The sequence below is a fragment of the Pezoporus wallicus genome, unplaced genomic scaffold (genome assembly GCF_028554395.1).
Source record: "Pezoporus wallicus isolate ANWC-B61680 ecotype Strahan unplaced genomic scaffold, APGP_CSIRO_Pwel_v1 contig_7265, whole genome shotgun sequence".
NCBI classification, from domain to species: Eukaryota; Metazoa; Chordata; class Aves; order Psittaciformes; family Psittacidae; genus Pezoporus; species Pezoporus wallicus.
Genome location: NW_026635568.1, coordinates 711,161 through 731,241, shown reverse-complemented (window position 1 = coordinate 731,241; position 20,081 = coordinate 711,161). Strand labels below are relative to the sequence as shown.

General features: G+C 49.5%; 2 protein-coding genes across 6 annotated transcripts in view; one reads left to right on the top strand and one right to left on the bottom strand.

Annotated features, from left to right (window-relative positions):
• Nucleotides 1–2,711: 2,711 nt before the first annotated feature.
• Nucleotides 2,712–10,033, bottom strand: LOC130592492 (low density lipoprotein receptor adapter protein 1-like). Of its 4 annotated transcripts, none has more exons than XM_057396857.1 (9): nt 9,882–10,033; nt 7,449–7,591; nt 6,765–6,877; nt 6,123–6,237; nt 5,669–5,741; nt 5,120–5,232; nt 4,323–4,372; nt 3,244–3,284; nt 2,712–3,078 (listed from the first exon to the last, which is right to left on the bottom strand). In XM_057396857.1, exons 1-9 carry the CDS (start codon nt 9,964–9,966, stop codon nt 2,996–2,998), a joined length of 816 nt encoding a protein of 271 aa, XP_057252840.1. In that variant the 5' UTR covers nt 9,967–10,033; the 3' UTR covers nt 2,712–2,995. The 4 variants fall into 4 exon arrangements, with proteins under 4 accessions (XP_057252840.1, XP_057252841.1, XP_057252842.1 ...); XM_057396858.1 differs by having other exon boundaries at nt 3,244–3,281; XM_057396859.1 differs by having other exon boundaries at nt 3,034–3,078; nt 3,244–3,329.
• Nucleotides 10,034–10,119: 86 nt separating this feature from the next.
• IFT172 (intraflagellar transport 172) overlaps nt 10,120–20,081 on the top strand; it is a 34,319-nt gene continuing 24,357 nt past the window's right edge. Inside the window, exons 1-11 of one of the 2 annotated variants that reach the window (XM_057396853.1) lie at nt 10,120–10,208; nt 10,307–10,450; nt 10,550–10,662; nt 11,208–11,247; nt 13,909–13,974; nt 14,348–14,427; nt 15,876–15,963; nt 16,584–16,798; nt 16,894–17,017; nt 18,056–18,151; nt 18,757–18,918. In XM_057396853.1, the coding sequence (XP_057252836.1) occupies nt 10,170–10,208; nt 10,307–10,450; nt 10,550–10,662; nt 11,208–11,247; nt 13,909–13,974; nt 14,348–14,427; nt 15,876–15,963; nt 16,584–16,798; nt 16,894–17,017; nt 18,056–18,151; nt 18,757–18,918 (1,167 nt within the window). In that variant the 5' untranslated portion in view covers nt 10,120–10,169. Of the gene's footprint in view, nt 10,209–10,306; nt 10,451–10,549; nt 10,663–11,207; nt 11,248–13,908; nt 13,975–14,347; nt 14,428–15,875; nt 15,964–16,583; nt 16,799–16,893; nt 17,018–18,055; nt 18,152–18,756; nt 18,919–20,081 lie in introns of those variants that run through there. The other variant, XM_057396854.1, reaches the window with a different exon arrangement.

Sequence of the window (20,081 nt, the reverse complement as noted above, 5' to 3'; positions counted from 1 at the left end):
ATTGTTCCTGTTGAGGTGCAGGTTTGTGTGTGTACATGTGTGGGTACCATGTATCAGCACTTCTTGAACATGTGTGTATGGCTCTTACGAGGAGACCTGTTTGTGTGTGCTGTGCAAGAGCTGCAAGTCCTCTAAGGTCGTCTTGCACACCTCTGACCCTTAGTGGCATTACAGCTGCTTTCTCTGCACCAACAGAACAGGCTACAGAGAGCAGAGGCACCCTGGCAGCAGGGCCAGGAAGGAGGATAAGGCAGCTCCCAGCAGGCTGCTGGCGGGAGGGCCTGTGCTGCTCTGTGGTCTGGGGAGGAGAGGGGTACCTGAGCAGCAAAAGCACCATGGTGGTGGGGTGCAGGTGTTTCTGTGCTGTAACTTGGGCTGCAAGGAGCGTGGCCATAGCACCAGAGACACAAACCACCTTGTTTAGCCAGCTAACTTTAAACTTTAGGGAGATACTTTAAAAAAATATAGGGCTGTCAGAGAACTACCAGAGTTTTTGAAAAGCTCTGGTGCCCTGGAAAACATTTAGAGGTGCTGCCCTGGAGGGTCAGGGAAGACACATGCCTACTATCATGAGGTCTTCAACCAGACCAGGGGCACACAAAGAAACGAAGCAGCAGAGACAAGGAGCTGGGAGAGGCACCAAAAACATCTGACAAAATGCAGTCATTGTGGCCACATACAAAGCCTGTTATGTTAAATGTAAAATTGGATGCAGAACCCCAAGCCCCCAGTCCTTTCCCAGACCATGGCAGTGCAGGAAGGCAGAGAACTGCAGAGATGAGTGCTGCACACAAAAGGCAGCAGCAGGGTTCGACAAAGGTATTTTTCTAGGGCACCTACAAGCAGACACCCTGCAACAGCACCACAGTGGCACAAGGAAAAGGCTGTGTGGCTTGTGGAGCAATTCTAGCACACCAGTTTAAGAGATACTGGACAGTGCTAGCACATGTGAGTGATGGTGAACTCATTGCTAGCTTGGACATCACTAAAACTAAACAGACTTAGCAAAGGTTCTCAACACACAAGGCTGAGATTGTGTCTCAGGGAGCACTTCACTGACTACACCAACAGCTCGTTAAAGCCAGGAATAACAGCAGAACTGTCACCCAAGAAGTCCTGCAAGAAGCTATACAGGGCTGTATACACAGCAAAGAGCACTCCTCAGCAACCGTAAGTCCCACAGAGAGGCTGTTAAACTGTTTGGAATGCTTCTGTCTAGAGATGTGACAGCAACCAGGGAGCAAGGTAGAGGCCACTGTCCTCCCCAGTGGCAAGGAGATGGTGAAGAGTCATTCTCAGGACAACAGCAAAGGGCAAATGAAACCATGAGCATGTGGAAGCATTAGCAGCAGCACTGTCTACCCCTCAGCACTACCTGGAGCACTCAGCTGCAGGACAGCATGGATGCCAAGCGTCCTGCTTCAGTGCAGGGCAGGAAGCCACATCAAGGACTGTTAAACCCACACCACCAACAGGTCAGCCATCCCTCCGTGCTGGAAGCTGACTTGGCAACGACCTGCTCACCCTAATAACCCCAATAATATCTCCAGGTTGCTCTGTGCACTCAGCTGTGAGAGAAAAGGCACGATCCCACAATTCAACATGCAAAACCGCAAGTGAGAACACCAGTGTGCAGCTCTTGGCTGACCTGCAGGGATCCCAGAGTGAAAGCCTTCCCCAAGCACCTGCCTACTGCAGCTGCTGGGAGACCAGCTCTGCCACCACATGCTGCACATAACAAGGGCCACTCAGCTGGGGCTGGCAGTGTCACCAGCCTTAGAAGGCAAGATGTGCTGCAATGATACAGGAACCCAGCAGCAAGCTCCTCAGACAGAAGGCAGCTGCAAACTGTTAACTTGCTGGAGAAATCAGACATCCTGCTGAGGTAGACATCTCCTCCTCTATCTGGGGAAGGAAACCAAGTGCATGGCTTGCCCATGTGTCCGGACCACAGCCAGGCGTGCAGCAGAGCAAAGGCACCCCAGAGTAGAGCAGGCAAATGAGGGGGAGAGGTTGAGACCAGCTGGCACACTGGAGGCTTGTGTCCTTCCTGCCTCAGCATCATTAGTTGTCAGTGCTCTTCAGTGGAGACGACACTCACAGGTTGTCAAGATGCACCACTCCAGCACAGCGTGGACCAGCTCCCCCCAAGATAACAAAGAACACCCTGGGCCCCAGCAGCCTTCCACACAGGCAAACCCACTCCTTCAGGGCCAGCAGCAGAGGAAGACAGGAAGACATGGGAGGTCCAGGGCAGTTGCAGGCTCCCATGAGCTCAGGGAACAGCCCAGGCAGCACAGCAGACACACAGTACCTTGGCACACTGGTGCATGGCACCCCATCCAGCACTCAAACCCAAATAACAACAGTAAAAAAAAATCATTTTATTTCCCTATAAGGGCATAGCTTTCCCTTAAAAACCAGCTCATTTCCACTCGTGAGACGGTGTGGGGCTGAACGGCAGGGGCAAGGCCTCTCTCACTCCTCCAGGCCAAGAACTATTGCTCCCTGAGGGTCACTCATGCTAAGCAAGTATTCCACCATCTGCAGGGGGGCTGCACAGCTTCAACTGGTCCCCAGCTGCCACCACGAGGAGAAAAGTGGAAGAAACAAGCAAGGCAGGTCAGACACAGTGCAATCCAAGGCACACTGGCTGCATCCTGCAAGCTCAGAGCACTTGGGGTGGCTCTGCATGCACTGGAAGCAGGCACCAGCCTGAGCTGGGAACAGCTGCAGCTTGAGGCAGTTCATGCAGGCAGAAAGCAGGACAAGGAGCGGATGTCACAGTCTGTGCACTGCATGGCAACGGTGCCAGCAGACCCCGCGCCTGGTGGGCAGTGGCAGGAGCAGGCACTGTCTGGCCCAGAAGCAGGCACAGGGTGAATCCTGAGTGGCTGGTCCATGGTTGCAGAGATCTGGCTTAGCCCAGGGGAGTTTTGGGGCCAGCAGTCCTGGGGCCACCTGTGTGGCGGTCTCCAGCCACCGCCAGCTCCTTCTAGCTGTCTGGGGGTTGCCCCAAACGGTAGCACAGTAGCTGTGCAGTAGGAGAGCTCACTCTGGGCACAGGAGGTGCTGACTCTGAAAAGCAAGAGGGAGGAAGATGTGGTCCATGAGGGGTGTGGCCGGGAACCCAGCACAGCCTGGGAGCAGAAGCAGATCTTCCCAGGTGAGCCATCAGCCCTCTACCCCTGCAGAGGCCATGCTGGGGGACGTGGCAAAGCGGCACTGAAGGAAGGAACTTACCTGCTCGGCAGTGGGCTCCCCTCCCCAGCTCCTCCATGCTGCTTTAGAAGAGAAGAGAGCACCCATTATACCTCAAGCAAGGCCTGCTGAGAGACACAGCATGCTCATGACCCTGTCAACACAGGCATGGTGCAGCAGTACCAGGCAGTTGGAGCACAGAAGGTCCTCACCTACTTGCTACCAAACCCTTTTGCCAGGCCAGCCTGTCCTGAGATAAAAAGCCACATCTCTTTCCCACCAGGAGCTCCCACATACAAAGGGGTGCCACTTCATAGGGCTACATACAAAGGGGTGCCACTTCATAGGGCTACATACAAAGCTTAGTCTGTGCACATATTGGTTCCTGGCTGACACCAGCTCAGCCTGGGCTCAGCCCTGTGGTGCTACAGAGAACAGCCACAGTGGAACAGGCCTCTCACACCCACCACCACAGGCACTTCTGCAAAGACAGAATCACACAGAATAATTTGGGTTGGAAGGGACCTTCAAAGGTCATATAGTCCAACCCCCTTGCAATATGCAGGGACATCTTCAACTAGATCAGGTTGTTTGGACCGACAGGTTAATCCTCCACTGTTGGACTGGTACCACCAGCTCCCCCCAAATACAGGACAGACACCAGCAAGCTCAGCCCAGGCCCTAGTCCATACAGAAGTAGCATGACCAGGCCTCCATCCCGGCCCAAGCCTCAGGGAAATCAGTGGAAGGAGAGGGACAATTCTGAGTCCCACCAGAGTGTGTGTCTCATAGGCTGGCCTCAGCAAAGAATGGCAGAAACAAAACAAGTAATGTTTCTGGGTACATTTCCTGAGGGTCAGCATCTATACCCCACAGCTCCACTGCAAAAGCTGAACTGCAAGATCCGCCCCTCCACAGCTCAACTCCCTGTTAATTCAAACTCTCAGCTGACAAAGGCAGAGAAAGCAGCAAGAAGCTCCCCACTGCCCCCATGCAGATTTCCCCTGTGTTCCCACCATGCCCATGGCCCCAGCAGCTGCCCCTACATGGGGCACAGAGAAGGAAACAAGACAGGGTTCATCAGAGGGATACCTGAACACAAACAACAGCTCACCACCTACCCAGATAAGGTTTCAACGATGTTATCATCTTCTTCCTCCTCTTCCTCCTCCTGGTAAACAAACAAACCAAAAAACCCACCTTGACACCTCACTACCTGGGCAAGTAGCTGCTAGGACTGAGGCTGGTCTCCCCAGAGCCTGTTCTGGAACAGCAGACCAGTCCCTGGCCCCTTCACAAGCCACAGTCATCCACCAGGCATGGCACAGATAAAGGGCACCTTTGCCCAGACAGTAGTGGGGTGAACACATCTTGCTGCTGGAGGGCCAGGCAGAGGATCACCCAGGCTGTAAGCAAGTATAATCCCAAGCACTGCCAGGCTGGGCCAGCACTGGAAGCATGAGGCCAAAGACTAAGGGTCCAGAGGCTCCTGGGCAGGGACACAGTGAGACCGGCAACACTGGCAATGCTCTGACTGGCTCTGGACATGCACTAGGTGTAGTGCAGATGGGCAGGGCTGAGCTTCAGAGACAGTGTCTCACCCCTAGCCGTGCCACCATGTGTAGAGCAGATCCTGGTTTGCTGTTTGACAGTGCCAGCAGAGCAGGGCTGAGGGCTGCAGCAATGCTGGGTATGTCAGGAAAGCTTCTGGAGCAAAGACCACCTGAAGAACTGTGCCTGCTTTGTGAGACAGACAGAGCATAGTGCCCTTCTTCATGTTAGGCCAACATGTGTGACGGAGGCTGTGCAGACATCAACAGGGTCCTGGAATGCCAGGAGGGAGGTGTGTAAGGGTTACTCTTTCCCTGCCCTAATGTGAGACAGCCCTGGACATGAGCCAGACTTGCACATACTGTACCCCAAACTGGTGTCTGAAGGGAGGGCTCCCCGGGGGGGCTGGCTCACTTGGTCTGCCGGGCTCACTGCTCTCCAAGACACATGAAGGGTGAAGGGGCTGTTCCTGCCTAGAGCCTGGGACAGGGCAAAAGCAGCAGAGTTAGTGCCTGCAACCTGAAGAAGGCCCAGCAAGGGATGCACAGGCAGCACTGTGGGCAAGGGATAGATGCCCCTGCTGTGCTCAGGGGAGGGCACAAACAAGGGTGCAGGATCAACTGCTCAGGGCAGGTACCACACAGCCCTGAGCTGTGCTAAAGCTCAGCAATGCAGAAGAGCTCAGCATGGATAGCAGAGATGCCCCCAACCCCACCCCAGCCAAAGACAGGGTAGGCTCCCCATGTGGGGCAGAGGCAGAGAACACAACAGCAGGGGCAACAGTCTCCCTGCTTGGTGTGTTACAGCAGCCAGGCAGTGAGCTCTCTCTCCTCCACACAGCCCAGGAGAGGGTCCCACACTGGAGACCCTGATCCCAGGGTTAGGCAGAGAGATGTGTTTGAGAAATTCCTCCTACCTGCATGTGCTGCTTCCCAGAGATCCAATGCCATCTGGAAGGCCTGGGCCACAGTCAGAGTCACAGCCTGAGCCTGTGTATAAGAAAGAGAGGGAACGTCTCCTTCCATCTGGGCCCTCAAGCCAAGATAACCCCACTACAATGAAATGTGAGCCCCCAGGCCTCCCTCGCTGCCCTTCTCTGCGGAGCACACACACAGAAGGCCAGAGCTCAATGCTGTGTCTGTCTGCATGTGGCCCAGCCACTCCCAAGAGGGGATCCCAGAGGAGCTGGGACAGAAGAACCTCCTTTCTCTCACCACCTGTCTCTGCAGCATGTGAGCACACACGCTCCCTGGCTCCTTTTCCAGCTGAGGTGCACGGAAGTAAGGACCTTTTCTCTCTGAAGGGAGGCAAGTAAGGCCCTTGCTCCTACCCTTACCTCGTGAAGCCAAGAACAGAAGGGAACTGCTTACAATCTTCTTCTTGGGTGAGAGGAAGGCATGGCACTCCAGTGCCCCGCTCTCCTGGCTCTGGGCAACATAAGCAAAGACTTTGTTCTGCAGCTTGTCTGTTGTGCAGTAGGAGATCCTGCAAGCAGAGAGGAGCTGCTCAGGGTAGTAACAGGCCTGCTGTGGTGCCAGCCCACCAACGAACAGTGCCAACAGTGCCTGAGACTTTCATCTGCCCCAAATGATCAGACAGCCCATGTGCCCAGCAAGGTCCAGAGGCTGCCTGGCACCTACAGCTAGTAAGAGATTTCTGCATTCACAGGCATTCCCCTCCTGTGCTGCCCAGTGTGCTCCTCAGTCCTCTGATGCCCAGTTCAACCCAATGTATGAACTCAAACACTGAGACAAAATAAGGACAGAAAGGTGGGTGATTGCCTCCAAGGACATGATTGGAGGCCAGAACTCAAGGTTGACAAGGACCCAGCCTGTGTTCAGCCCTAGGCCATGCTGTGAGGCTCAGCAGGGAGAGGGCACGGGCCTCAGGGAGCCAAAGGAGCTTGAAGGGCCCACTGACACAAGGCCCATCCCTCCCTGGCTGCTCAAGACCACATAGGTCTCCCTGCTGGCTGCTGGGGAATACCCAAGCCTTCCACATGCCATGCCCACCTGTAGATGGAGATGTTCTCAACCATCTCCTTTGTGTCTGCATCCTGAAGCGAGATGCCCCTCGGAGACACTGTCAGAATCACCTTCTGGAACTTGCGAGCGCCTGCCCGTGCCTGGGAGTGGGGAGACACCAGACACCTCTGCTAATCTGGAAGGATCTTCACCCCTGCCTTTGCTGTCAGGAGCCCCCCAGACTCTGTATGGGCTGACACAGAATCATAGTTAGGGTTGGAAAGGACCTTAAGATCATCAAGTTCCAACCCCCCTGCCATGGGCAGGGACACCTCACACATCCACTTGGACCCTTGCTGCAAAGGCTCCTGCTGCAGGGATGGAAAAGCAGATCAGGCGTGGCCTGCATAAAATGCCCCTGGAATTCATTCACACTACTGCCATGCATATGGGAAAGGATAGCTCCCACCACTTCACCCTCCTCCCCATGCTGTGACAGGCACAGCTCAGCTCCTAGCCATGTTCCAGGTGTGGAAGCAGGAAAATAGCTCCCCTCACATCAAAAAGCCAGAGACCAGCCAGCCTCCTTCACATCACCCTCCTCCTGGGAACAGCTCCATCCCTCACTGGGGTTCAGGGCTGGGACATGGATGCTTCCCAAAGTCCATGGGCTGGGCTCTGAACTGGCTTTTCTCCACCCCAGCACAGCAGGGCCCCGGGGTCATCTCTCACTGTGGCCACGATCCTGCGAATGGCAGCAGCAGCCATGTCTTCTCCCTTGGGTTTTTCTACCAGTGTCATGCCTAGATACTTGAGCGTGAAGCACATCCCCTCAAGCAGTGGCTCCTGCATATCAGCCCAGCTCTCAGGAAGCTCTGCAAAGACAAAACACCTTAGAAGCCAAGTACTAGCAGCCCCATGGCTATGCCCAGCAGAGCCACCCCACTTTGTTGTAGCTTCATTGTTCCCAGCAGCAGTGAGTGCAGTCCCTGCACTCAGCAGGGCACCCTCCTGGCTCTGTGACACTCTTGGAAGAGGACTAGAATGAGAGGAGAGTTCACTCCCGAAGCTTTAATCCTCCATCCCTAGAGGCTCTTACAGGCTCTGCCAGCACAGACAGTAAATTCCTGCGTATCTGCATAGGGCCTCAGATGTTGCAGTGTTCACTGCTACCTGCAAAATCCTTGTGTTCCTGGGTCTCATCTATTTCACTACAAGCAGGATGTTCTCTGTACTGCATTCATCTCACCCACCTAAGCTGCTGGCACACCTCAGGAACAGCAGCATTTGCTGCCGTGCTTGGTCAGATCAAAACCCCCAAGTTGTCCTAGTGTAGCCAAAGCCAAACCCTCTGGTAACCGTCATTTGCAGCAGCAGGCTGCCAGGCAGGGGTAGCTTGTCCAGCACTCACAATCCAAGCTGAGACAACTGGGAAGCAACTGCATCACAGAGATTTTTGTGTTAAGGAAGAGCTCAGACTGGTATTTCAAAGATGCAAATTGGCTTCTAGGAATACACATTTTATGTATGAACTGCAGTGCACAGAGGGAAGAGAGCTCCCCAGTGCATTACTTTGCAGGTCACAGAATTAAAGGGGCACTGGCTTCTGTTGCCTTTGTCTTCTCTTTTCAAATCCCATTGCTTTTATCAAGTAAAAAAATACAATATAAAATTGGGCAGAGTGTCTGTTCACTCAAAAAAGATTCCCTAGGGACAGTCCTCAACATCTCCAGCTTCCTTCAGAAATGAGTCCATATCACCAGCACCATATGGCAGATGTGCTGGTAGGAGAAGCAGTCCTGATCCTGTGTCAATCCTGACACTACTACTGTTGGCAGAGAACACACAAATGGATGCCACTGGCTTCAACAGGAAGTTCACTCTCATCGAAGGCAAAAGTTTTAGTTATTGGACTTGGGTGCTGCACACAAAGGAACAATTCTCTTGTGCCAAGCACTTTCTGGTGATAATTTTCAAGGAGAGCTGTTGCAGATGTTAGCACATGCTTACTTTCTTCAAATCTCAAAGAGCACAGGGATGGCAAGAGAGGAGATATGCAGAAGGGCCAAGACACCAAGTCACATCTCTCTTCTTGGGGATTTAGCCCACAGAGGGAAGGAACAGGAGCACAGAAGTTACATGCTCTGCTGCAAACACCATGTTCCTGCACTTCCCTGGGAATTGCTCAGTTACCTACTGTTCACACTAAACTAATACTTCTCAGGGTTATTTTTCATCTCTTTCCTGGGATTAGCTCCCTGAACACCACTGGCACATTTGCAGAAGGCTCCAACTCATAATTGGAATAACCTGAACCCACAGGGAAATCAAGAGACCTTACTTGGCCTCAGCACACTCCTGCACAAATGGCAACTGCTAGGGAACCTGCCTGGTACCGTGCAGGCAGCAGGGACCTATACCCAGGGCAGACAAGCGACGTTTCCCTGCAAACTCTGAGAGCAGCCCACACACGCCAGCGCTGCCAGAGTGAACTCTGCTGCTCTAACAAAGCCTTTGGGCAGCTGTGACTGGGAAAGCCTAAGCACAGCCCTCCCACTGGTTCTGAAGGATCAGCCTCGGATCTGGCTGTGCCACAGGCAGCGCAGCAGCCAGCCTGCAGTGAGATACATACAGCCCGCTGCGCTCACCACACATGTCCACGATGCAGTGGACCAAGCACAGCGTTTCGAGGAGGCCAAGGCCTCCAGAGGGTGCCCATAAGGCATATCGTGTTTCAGCACCACCAGCACCGCCTGTCTCACCAGCCCACCAGTGCGGGTGGCCTCGATTCAGAAGTGGGGCAAGAGGCTGGCAGCCAGGGGAGCGCACCAGGGAGAGCCGGGGCAGCAGCCTACTGCCCCACAGCCTGTCCCCAAGCACTGCCACCGCCTGCCCCACAGCAGCCCCCTCCCCGCTGCTCCACAGCGCAGGCAGCCCGCGGCCCACGGCACGGCTACAGCCCGCTCCCCGGACCCCACACCGTTCCCCACAGCAGGCAGCAGCACCGGCCCGGGCCCTGCCAGACCCAAGACGCGGTCTCCGAGCCCGGAGCGATGATGCCCGGAGCGATGATGCCCGGGGCGATGATGCCCGGAGAGATGATGCCCGGAGAGATGATGCCCAGAGCGATGCCCCGCCCGGCCCCCGCCCGCTCCCCGCACTCACTGCGCCGCCGGCGGAGCCCCAGGCCGTGCCGGGCGAGGCGCGGACTCCGCAGCACGGCGCGTCCCGCCGCCCGCAGCGCCTCCATCCCGGAGCTGCCAAGAGGGCGATACGAGGCCCGGTCAGGACGGGCGGGCTCGCTAACGTCATCACGTCAGCAGCGGCGGAGGCGCTGCGGTTGCCGGGGCAACGCGGGGAGGAGCGAAGTCGTCCGTGCGGCGGCTCAAGCCCGTCCCGAGCCCGATCCCGATCCCAATCCCAATCCCGACCCCGGGCCCGGGGTTGGGGGCTATGCAGCTGCGGCACGAGCGGACCCTGCTGGTCCCGCAGGTTGGGCCGGGCGGGGAGCGGGGAAGGACGGGACGGGACGGGACGGGACGGATCGTCCCCCGGGCAGTGGAGTTGCTGATGCTGTGTGTGCCCCGCAGGACGGGACCGCGCGGGTGAGCTGTATGGCCTGGTCGGCCAGCGGAGCCCGATTCGCAGTGTGCACCGCGGACCGGGTGGTGCTGCTGTACGACGAGCACGGCGAGCGGCGAGACAAGTTCTCCACCAAGCCCTTGGACGCCAAGGTGAGGGCCCGGCGGGGCCTGCTGCAGCTCCTGCGGGCCGGGCAGTGCGCTTGGTGGGCGGCAGCCTTCCCCTGCGGTCACTCTGCCGTTTTCCCACAGTACGGCAGGAAAAGCTACGTGGTCAAAGGCATGGCCTTCTCCCCGGACTCCACCAAAATCGCCATTGGGCAAACAGACAACGTTGTCTACGTCTACAGGATTGGAGAGGAGTGGTAAGTCTGGCGGTGAAGTGTCCAGCGCCCACTTGGAGGGGGCAACGCTCTCCTTCCCACCATGCTGTTGCTTTCTGGGTGTTGATACAACACACATCAGAGTCCTGGTCTGGTCCTTGGATGATGCACATCGTGGTGTTCATCATCTAACCTGCAGGGAGTCACTTAGATGTTTCTGTGGTCAGCAGCAGGTGGGATTTCCCTGAGCACAGCTCTTGTGGAACTCTGTGCAAGCATGCTCCAGCTGAACTTCTGTGGGCTTCTGAGTAAAGCCTGTCCCCTGTTCCATAGATGTGGCACATGGCTGCCTCACTTCAGCCTCATTTGCTGGTGTGTGTTGTGCTAAAGGCACGTCAGAATTTTGGAAACTCATAAGTTGGGTTTTTTTTAAATTTTCTGCCAAAAGATGGCTTGTAATAGTGTACAAAACTTTTATGGGCTGTGTTTGGTAATAGTAAAACAAACTGAATACAATAGTAGGGTAACCAGAATGGGCAGTATCACTACCTTCACAGGTAGTAATGTTTGTCTACCTTTTTCTGCAGGGGTGACAAGAAGGTGATATGCAACAAGTTCATCCAAACGGTGAGATCCAGACTCCTGTTTAACTCCGTTTCCTCCAGCATACGTGGGGTAGACAACTAGAGGCCTCTCTTTTCACACTCGAACTGGCAAAACTGTCAGTGGTGTTTGATCTCCAAAAGATACAGGTAGATCCAAAGACAATCTGTATTTTTAGGCACGTATTACTTGCCAAGCTTTAGAGGCCTCCTAATGACTGGGTACAAACAGTAATTAATTGTTGAATAATCAATGCAATCAGTTTACAAAACTTTGGGGGCTGCTTTAGGCACCAGGAGACAGAATGTCTTAAGGAAGTTGAAAGGGAAAAACAGGAGAAACTGCGAGCCCCACTGTTTTGCACAGGTTGGCAACTCTAAGCCCCAGGATTCCTTATTAAACAAAACATGAGGTGTGTGGAGTTCAGTCACACTGCACAGTTTCTGCAATGTTTGGCCTCAGGTTTGTAATTTCAGTTAGGTTATTTCCTTGCCTTTCTTTGCGTTCTGCTGCTCTAGCTTTTTCTGCATGTGTCAGAGAGCAGTCTGCTCATTAGATCTGCGACAAGGATTATCCTGAGGCTGATTTATCTATGAAAGGCAAAGGTGTTATAAATTCCTTGCATAAAAAGCCATCTGTATGAGAAAACACGGTGCACTTCTTTTACCTTCAGGAGAAAATGTCCAGCAGCTGCCCTAGGCTTTCCAGCCAGTTGCCATCACACTGTGACACCCACTTGCTCTGTGTCACTAGAGGAGCTTTCTGCTAGGTTGGCCCCTGAAGTAGCCAGTACCAGTTTGGGGGGAATCACCCTCCTGGGCCAAATCCGCAGAAAAGAGAGGCAGAGCTCCTTCTGGGGGAGTTGTTGGAGTTTCTCTGCCAGTTTTTCTCAAGCTGCCTCTCAGGTGAAAGGCAGCATCAACCTCTCAGGCTCTCCTTTGCTGCAGTACCTGGCTAACAGCCTGGTGCGAGGCTGCTTGCCTCTCACAAGCTTAAATGCTGTGCACAGCATGCATCCAGTTTTTTGTATTTTTAATGTAGTCGTTCTTCTCTCTTTTCTTTCATTCTTTCATTTTCCCCATTCCTCTCTGCCATTTCTATCATAATAAATCCTTTATTTTTTCTAATGCTATATGTGTGGGTTTTTTGCCAGTGTCCAGTTTTCTCCTGTAACTAAATACTGTTATTTACAAACTTTTTATGTGTTCAGTCAAGATGAGAGATAATTCATTGAGACCTTTTCCTCTCCTGCCATTTTAAAAACCTGTTAAGCACTTTTCCACATCTTACGAGTACAGTCTCACTATTCAGCTTTGCTGGCAAACAAGGCATCCTGCTAAAGGGTCAGGTTGAGTATGTGCAAGTTTGACTTCTATGAACTAGTAGCTGAGTGCATTACCACTTTGTGAGGCTGTTTCTAAGCTACTGGGCTGCTTGTGGTTGTGATAGATTGAAAATAAGAGTCTGGCAGATAAGGAGGGAAGCATCCTATAAAGATGCTGGGGACTGTAGTGATAGAACAAGGGGTAACAGGTTAAAACTTAAACAGGGGAAGTTTAGATTGGATGTAAGGAAGAAGTTCTTTACTGTAAGGGTGGTGAGGTACTGGAATGGGTTGCCCAGGGAAGTTGTGAATGCTCCATCCCTGATGGTGTTCAAGGCCAGGTTGGACAGAGCCTTGGGTGACATGGTTTAGTGGGAGCTGTCCCTGCCCATGACAGGGAGGTTGGAACTTGATGATCTTAAGGTCCTTTCCAAGGCTAACTGTTCTATGAGTCTATGAAATATATGGCTGTGTGGGAAACAGGGGTAATAAAAATTGGGTCTTGGTCATTGGTCGGACATAGAAATTATGAGCAGCTTAGGTATCCAGAGACATTTTGGTGTCTGCTTGTAGCTGTGTTTGCTGATGTGAATGGTAAGAGTGCAGGATACAAAGTGAGATGAATAAATGAGAGTGTATATATGTCTAAAGCAGGCCCAGATGCTTAAAAAGGAGCAGATGAGCCAGTGAAGCTAGTGCTAGTGGCATAGTTCCAAACAGCAAACACCAGCCTTCTTATTGACTGAAGTTCTTCAGTTCAAATGTGGAGTGGATTCATTAATTCTCTTGGCCCTCTGTTACATTTGGGTTTTGTGATCAGCTTTATTTATCTTGACCCCCACCTCAGATTTTGACAATACCTTTGGTTTGGATTTAATGAACCTGCTTCTACCTGACCTACTTGGTAGCATCTGATAACCATCTTGCTCGTAAATTAGAAAGAGACTGTTTCTGATTCATCAAATGAAGGTCCAATGTACCAGTATTCTCATATCTATCACAGAAGCAGGCAGAATCAAGTTATTTTTGTTTTATACATTTTGTTGAAAAAAAAATCATCTTTTAAAATAGCCACACATCTCATCAATAAGTAATTCTTCAACAAGAGCATCCATACTGAACACATTTGGTATAACTCTGATGCCCTGCTTTAGCCCTTTGAACCTGTTTCTTCACCTCAGCTCACTATTATCCAATCTAAGCTTCAGCATGGAAGGCTTCAATCCTACTTTAAGGTCTGTCCAAAAAGGTCTTTTTTGGTGTGAGTGGTCTTACTGTTCCTGAGCTGTCTTGTGTAGCAATGGGGCAAGAAAGTAAGTAGAGTGGAGCTCTTATCTCTCTTTTTACCTCCTCCTTGGCAGAGTGCTGTGACCTGCTTATCGTGGCCAGCGGAGAATATCATTGTCTTTGGTCTTGCCGAAGGAAAGGTAGAGAATCTTGTTATTTGCCTGGTTTTCTTTTCCATGCAGGAGCTGCCAGGGCTTGCAAGCACCCGGGCTGTAGGGTAGGAGCCATTACTATGTGGCACTGGGCATGGAATTACACAAGTGACTTTTTTGTTCTGGTTTCCAGTTAGTCCTTGAAGGCTCTGCTGGATCATTTGGTTCTTTTCCCAGCCCTTTCTAGAAATGTGGAAGTGTACTCCCAGCTTTTCCATTCCTTCTTCAAACTACCAGAATGCAATGAGCTTCCTGTGATTGCTGGTGCTGGTCATGGACTGGGAAACCTATGGGGATGTTACACTGGGGGAAATCCACATTTTGCAGACAGAAGCAACATTGATCAGATTCTCTTTCTTAGGTTCGTTTAGCAAATACAAAGAACAACAAGTCTTCCACCATTTATGGGACAGATTCCTATGTGGTCTCGCTAACTTCCAAGTGAGTATAGCATTGCTTTAGCCTACACTGCTTTGGCTCAGTCTCCTACCCACTATTGGCCCTGGCGTAACTGGTGGCAGTATGGGAGGTTGCCATAGTGTCTTTCTGCTCATCAAGATAATAAAATAACATGCTTTCCAGAAGGAAATCCTTCTTAAAATCTGATACCTGGCTGTGCAAGACTGACCCATGCAGTTTGGTTATCTCTCAAACACATTTCAGGACACAAGTCCCCATGAGATTACTTATATACATTGATTTATCTAATCCAGTACTTTATAAAGATTAAATTTGTCAATTTCATCTGTCTAACTACTAACATTAGTCAAGTTTAAGGGCCAAAGAAAAGTAAAAATACTCTGCCAACTGAAACTGTGACAGGGCTGTAATTAGGAAAATAACGATAAAGTGCAGTTTTAAATTATTTTAATTAAGATTTAATTTTAGCTACTTTAGTCTCATCTACCTAAAAAAAGGTATGTGATGGTCCTAGCAGTGGGATTTTCATTAAATGGTGTCATTCGGGGTTTTGAGTGCTAAACAAATTAGAAAAACCTAAAGCTAGTCCAGGACTTTTGACTTCCTGCTGCTGAGAAATCCCTTCAAAATCTGTCTTTGCCTCTATTCCAGAAGGTTCCTATTTCCTCTCTGTCCTCCTTTCTTTCCATGCTCCCCTCTTTCCCTACCTCTCTTCCCTGTCTGCCCTCCTCTCATTCTCCCCCAGTCGCAACTCCTCCTTTTATTTCTAAACACAACTGATGCTGTTATTGATATGTATCAATAACAAATCTGGAACTGCGGTCAACAGAGGACACGTATGATTCCTGGATTGTTAAAGTGTTCATAAAATTTGTATTCTGTACTTGAATCATCATTAAGAAGTGTTCTTTCTGGACACATTGCATTAGTCCTGTTTCTTCTTCCTTGCTCTCTTCTCTCTGCTTCTGCCAAGAAGTACATGAGACATTAATGCTACAAATAATGGACTTAAGCCTGGAGTGTTTGTCCAGATGTTTTTTCCTCTAAATTGTGTTGCTTTGGGGGATTCCTGGCATCACAATATCCAGCCTCACTTCTGTAGCAGTTCCAATGCAAGGGTTGTTTGATACACCTTGCTATCAGAAGTTGAGTGCATAGTCATTATTCCACTTAGGGATACTTAGCTTCTTCTGTGCATTTTAGTAATACAGAAAGTTGTTTATTGTGATTTTACATGATGAAGATACTTAACTGGTCACTCTCCATCCTCCATACTTTTGTGGGTTTTTTTTTACAGACACTGATACAGGTACTGGATATTCTTGTGCTAATCATGCAGCTTGTCTTTGATGAAGGCTCCTTTGATGAGGAACATCAGTGATCACCCTTGCTCCTCTGGACAGGAATATGAAAGTTAAGGTGCAAGTCTTACTGCATAATTGCATCATCTTGTCTGTGTTTCTTTGCAGTGTGTCAGGGAAAGGAATCCTGTCTGGCCATGCAGATGGAACCATAGTACGCTTCTTCTTTGATGATGAAGGCTCAGGCGAATCACAGGTATCAAAACTCCTTTTTCAGTTCGCAAAATTTCTGTTTGCACAGCCTAGTCACCAGCTCAAGAGCTCTGTAAAGGAATCAGGCTGTGGAGAGAGGGCAGATCTGAGGAGGAGCTACAGTCTGTGCTTGCTAGCACAGGTGTTACGGAGCATTGATGAAGACAGACCAGTAACTAGACACTTAATAAAGATGAGTGTGATCGTAAGAGAGGAAGTTATGAGAACAGTCTCAATGCTTTGAGCTGTGGTGAAGGGAATGCTATTCTCATTCAGATATTTTCTTTCCAGCTGAAGCAGTTTGAGCATGTCTGCTCTCTACCATGATATGCTGAAACCACATATACACTCTACTATGTTAAGAGCCCATCCCAGTCTAGTTAATGGTACTGGTCTTCTTACGGGTATCAGGAATCTTCTCTTCCGGTTAAATGAATGGGATAGTTGATACATCTCTCAGTTCTGGTTTCTGTATACCTTCCTAGATTGGGTCAGGCAAAGCGACTCCCATGAACTGGACTTTACAGAAGGGCCTCATACTGGTCTTGCAATAGCTGAACACAGAGGCCGTTTCAGGGCTAGAGCCATTCACGTTTTCAGGATGTTCTTTCTTTTCTATTGTAGGGTAAGTTGGTGATGCATCCCTGTCCTCCTTATGCCCTCGCCTGGGCTTCCAGTAGCATTGTGGCTGCAGGCTGTGATAAGAAGATTGTAGCTTATGGGAAGGAGGGCAACGTGATTCAAACCTTTGACTATACCCAGGACTCATCAGAGAAGGAATTCACCACAGCAGCTGCCAGTCCTGGTGGCCAATCTGTTGTCATTGGCAGCTATGATAGGTATGGTGCTGATGGCAAACTCTCCCCTTTATAGTGCTCTCGTCTTCAGACATAGACAGTACTTCCTGTCTCTGCTTTCTCATCTGTTCTCACAGGTTAAGGGTATTGAACTGGAGCCCACGCCGCAGTGCCTGGGAGGAAGGCAAACCCAAAGAAATAGCTCACCTCTACACCATCACAGCTTTAGCATGGAAGAGGGATGGTTCACGCATCTGTGTGGTTTGTATCATCAGTCAGCAACCCTGAGCCCCCGAGTCACACATCAGAAACAGTCTCATGTGTCTCACATCACTCAAAGTGATGTGATACAGGGAGGGCTTATGAGAGTGGTCACGCCATCACCTAGGTGTGAGATGCAAGGCTGAGACCTTGTGCAAGGGACACTGCTGCAGTCAGATGTACAGTGTGCAGTGTATGAAGCTGTAAAATATAATGGCATGGATGATTGTGCAATGGCTCATTGGCAGCAGCAGTCCTCCTTTTTCACAGAAGCATTATAAGGTCAGCATAGCTTCTCTCATGCTCATGTTTATGTGCTATATTTCAGTTGAGAGTTGTCTTTCTTCTATTTTCAGCCATTGGGTCTTGATCTTTCTTTCTCTATAAATCTAATTAATTATTTAAAGCTAATTAATTATTTACGTTAATCTTTCTGCAAATTTTCTGTATTAAGTTGAATAGCTCTTTAAAGCACTTAAATGATTGTTGAAGGTTGCTACTTACAACTTTTCTTTAATAAGTTTTGCATCTTTTTATGTTCAACAATCAAAAATCCTTGACATTTTCAGACAGAATTAATTGAACATGTGAACAAATACTTGCAGAGAAGGGGAAGGAGCTAATGGATAGGAGATTGGTGAAAAGAATGGTGATGTTATAAAGAAAAAGATAAAGGTGGAATGATTTTGCTGAAAGGTAGGAGAGATTGGAAAGCTGGGATTGGGAGAAGTGGTAAACAGAAAGATAATGGGGAAGATGAGGATAAAGGTGATTTTTAACCCTTCCTCTCCTTCTGCCATGTACATGCCAGTATTTGGTAAGCTTTGTTTCTCTGAGAATTTCTCAGTCTTGGTGTTCTCTCAAGAAAGTCAAGACAGAACTGGTCCTCAGGCATCTGGCAGCTTGAGCTGCGTTCCCCAGAGCAGCCAGGACCTGTGGATTTCTGTCTCACCTTTGATCCTCTTCATGTAAGTAGGGTCTGGAATATCTCTCTTTAGCAGAATTCACTGACTGTGTACAATGTGTTTGTTTCCCCAGGGCACTCTGTGTGGAGGAGTTGAACAATTTGACTTCTGCCTTCGCAGAAGCATTTACAAAAATAAATTTGAAATGACATATGTGGGACCAAGCCAGGTATGAGAATATCCAGTGAGGTCATGTCCCTTGATGAAAATGGGATGCTTGATAAAACTAGACATGTTTGGAGTTCTGCAGCCATGGTTTGTTCATATCAACTTGTTGGAAAAGGCATAGGGTATATTCCAGGGACAGGGTCAAGGCTGGGTGGAAATTGGCTAGAAACAAAGACAATGGAGTTTATTTCCTGGCTTGTGAATTTGTGTGGGATACCTCCATGCCAAATGTAGGTTCCTTAAGTTGTTTAATTTCAGCCAACTTCATTCAAAATCAGGTAGTAAGGATGAGCTAGCAGTCTAGGCACTCCTCTGTCATGAGAGGAAAGAGCAGGACTCTTGGATGGTGGCTCCTCCTCAGGGGCCTGAGTAGTCCTTCAGCTGGGCTAGGAACTTCTAAATGGCAGAAGTGAGAATCCCACACTTCTACTACAGTTGTCATCCCATAAAAAGGAATGGTAAAGTTTCTTTAAAAAGCAGAGTGAAATGATGTGAGGAGACTTCTAAATACCCAAGTATCATCTATTGCATAATCTTCCGTGGGGCAAGAAGTCTGTGTTCTTCCTCTGTGCATGGCCTCATGTTGCTTTTTCTGACTTTCTCTAGGTAATTGTGAAGAACCTTTCAACAGGAACTCGAGTTGTGCTGAAATCCCAGTATGGCTATGAGATTGATGAGGTGAAGATCTTAGGGAAAGACAGATATCTGGTGGCCCATACCTCAGATACATTACTGCTGGGTGACATCAGCTCCAACAAGCTCAGTGAGGTACTGGAAAATCTGTGGCATTTCTTGAGTGTCAAATGCTTAACTTTGTAACTCAAAGGATGTGTTGTCTGCTTGGAACAATACATCTATTTTCAAAGAATCATAGAATAATATAGAAGGGACCTTGGGAGGTCTCTTATCAAGCTTGCTACCCAAAGGAAAGTCAATATGAAATTTGAATATCATTGCTCAGATTCCGCAGTCTCTCTGTCCCCAGTTCCAATGCTTTTATATCCTCATGAGGAAAGCTTTTTTGCCAAGTCTTGTTGTAATTGTTGTTTTAATTTATGACTGTTTCTCACCCTTTCATTGTGCATCTGCCAAAAGAAAAGCCTGGCATCACCTTAGAGATCTCTTAAGCCTTCCCTTCTCCAGGCTGAAGAAGCCAAAAAAAAACCCTGGAAACAAACAAACCAACCCAAAACCAAACCAACCAAAAAACATCCATGACTTCAGTACCACAGCTTATGCCAATGTAATTTCTGGTACCAAACAATTCATACAAAGCTTTCCATACCCTGAGTCTCACAATGCACTGAGTGCTGAGCCTATGTGCCAAGCCTGGAGAAAATGGGCAGTCGTTTAGTACCTGATAAAAGTATTATATAGGTTTCAGAATGTATTTGCTCTATTCACACAGGCATTACATACTTTTAATCAGTCTAATGGTGTGCTAATCAGCGTAGCTGGGAGCAGGAGATCCTGACTACAGATCTGAGTTGGAGGACACTGATACTTGGTAATCCATCTGAAAATCTGGCCAGACTAAATCTCCCAGGTTTCTCTACATCGTACTGCACAGAGGAGTTTTTTCTTTCAGTTGCAAGGATACGCTCACTTTTTATAAAGAATAAGTTTGAGGAGTCCATTTACCATCTTTCTGTCTCACTGGAGTTTGTTGAAGTAGTGACAGCTCTTGCTCAAGGAGGGAAGACAACAGTTGCAGTCTTGGCTTTCAGTTTTATGCCTCTCTGACCACTTGCCTGTTGTCATCACAGTAACTGTTGTATTATCCAGTGCTCTTCTCAAATCAGTTAGTGCCCCACTGGCAATATGCTGATCAGTCATTGCTAACATGATGCCAAAAAAGAATGGTTTCAGCTACATGAGGTGGGCAGATTCTGCCCCCACAAATGGTATAACTGATTCTGTGAAGATTAGTT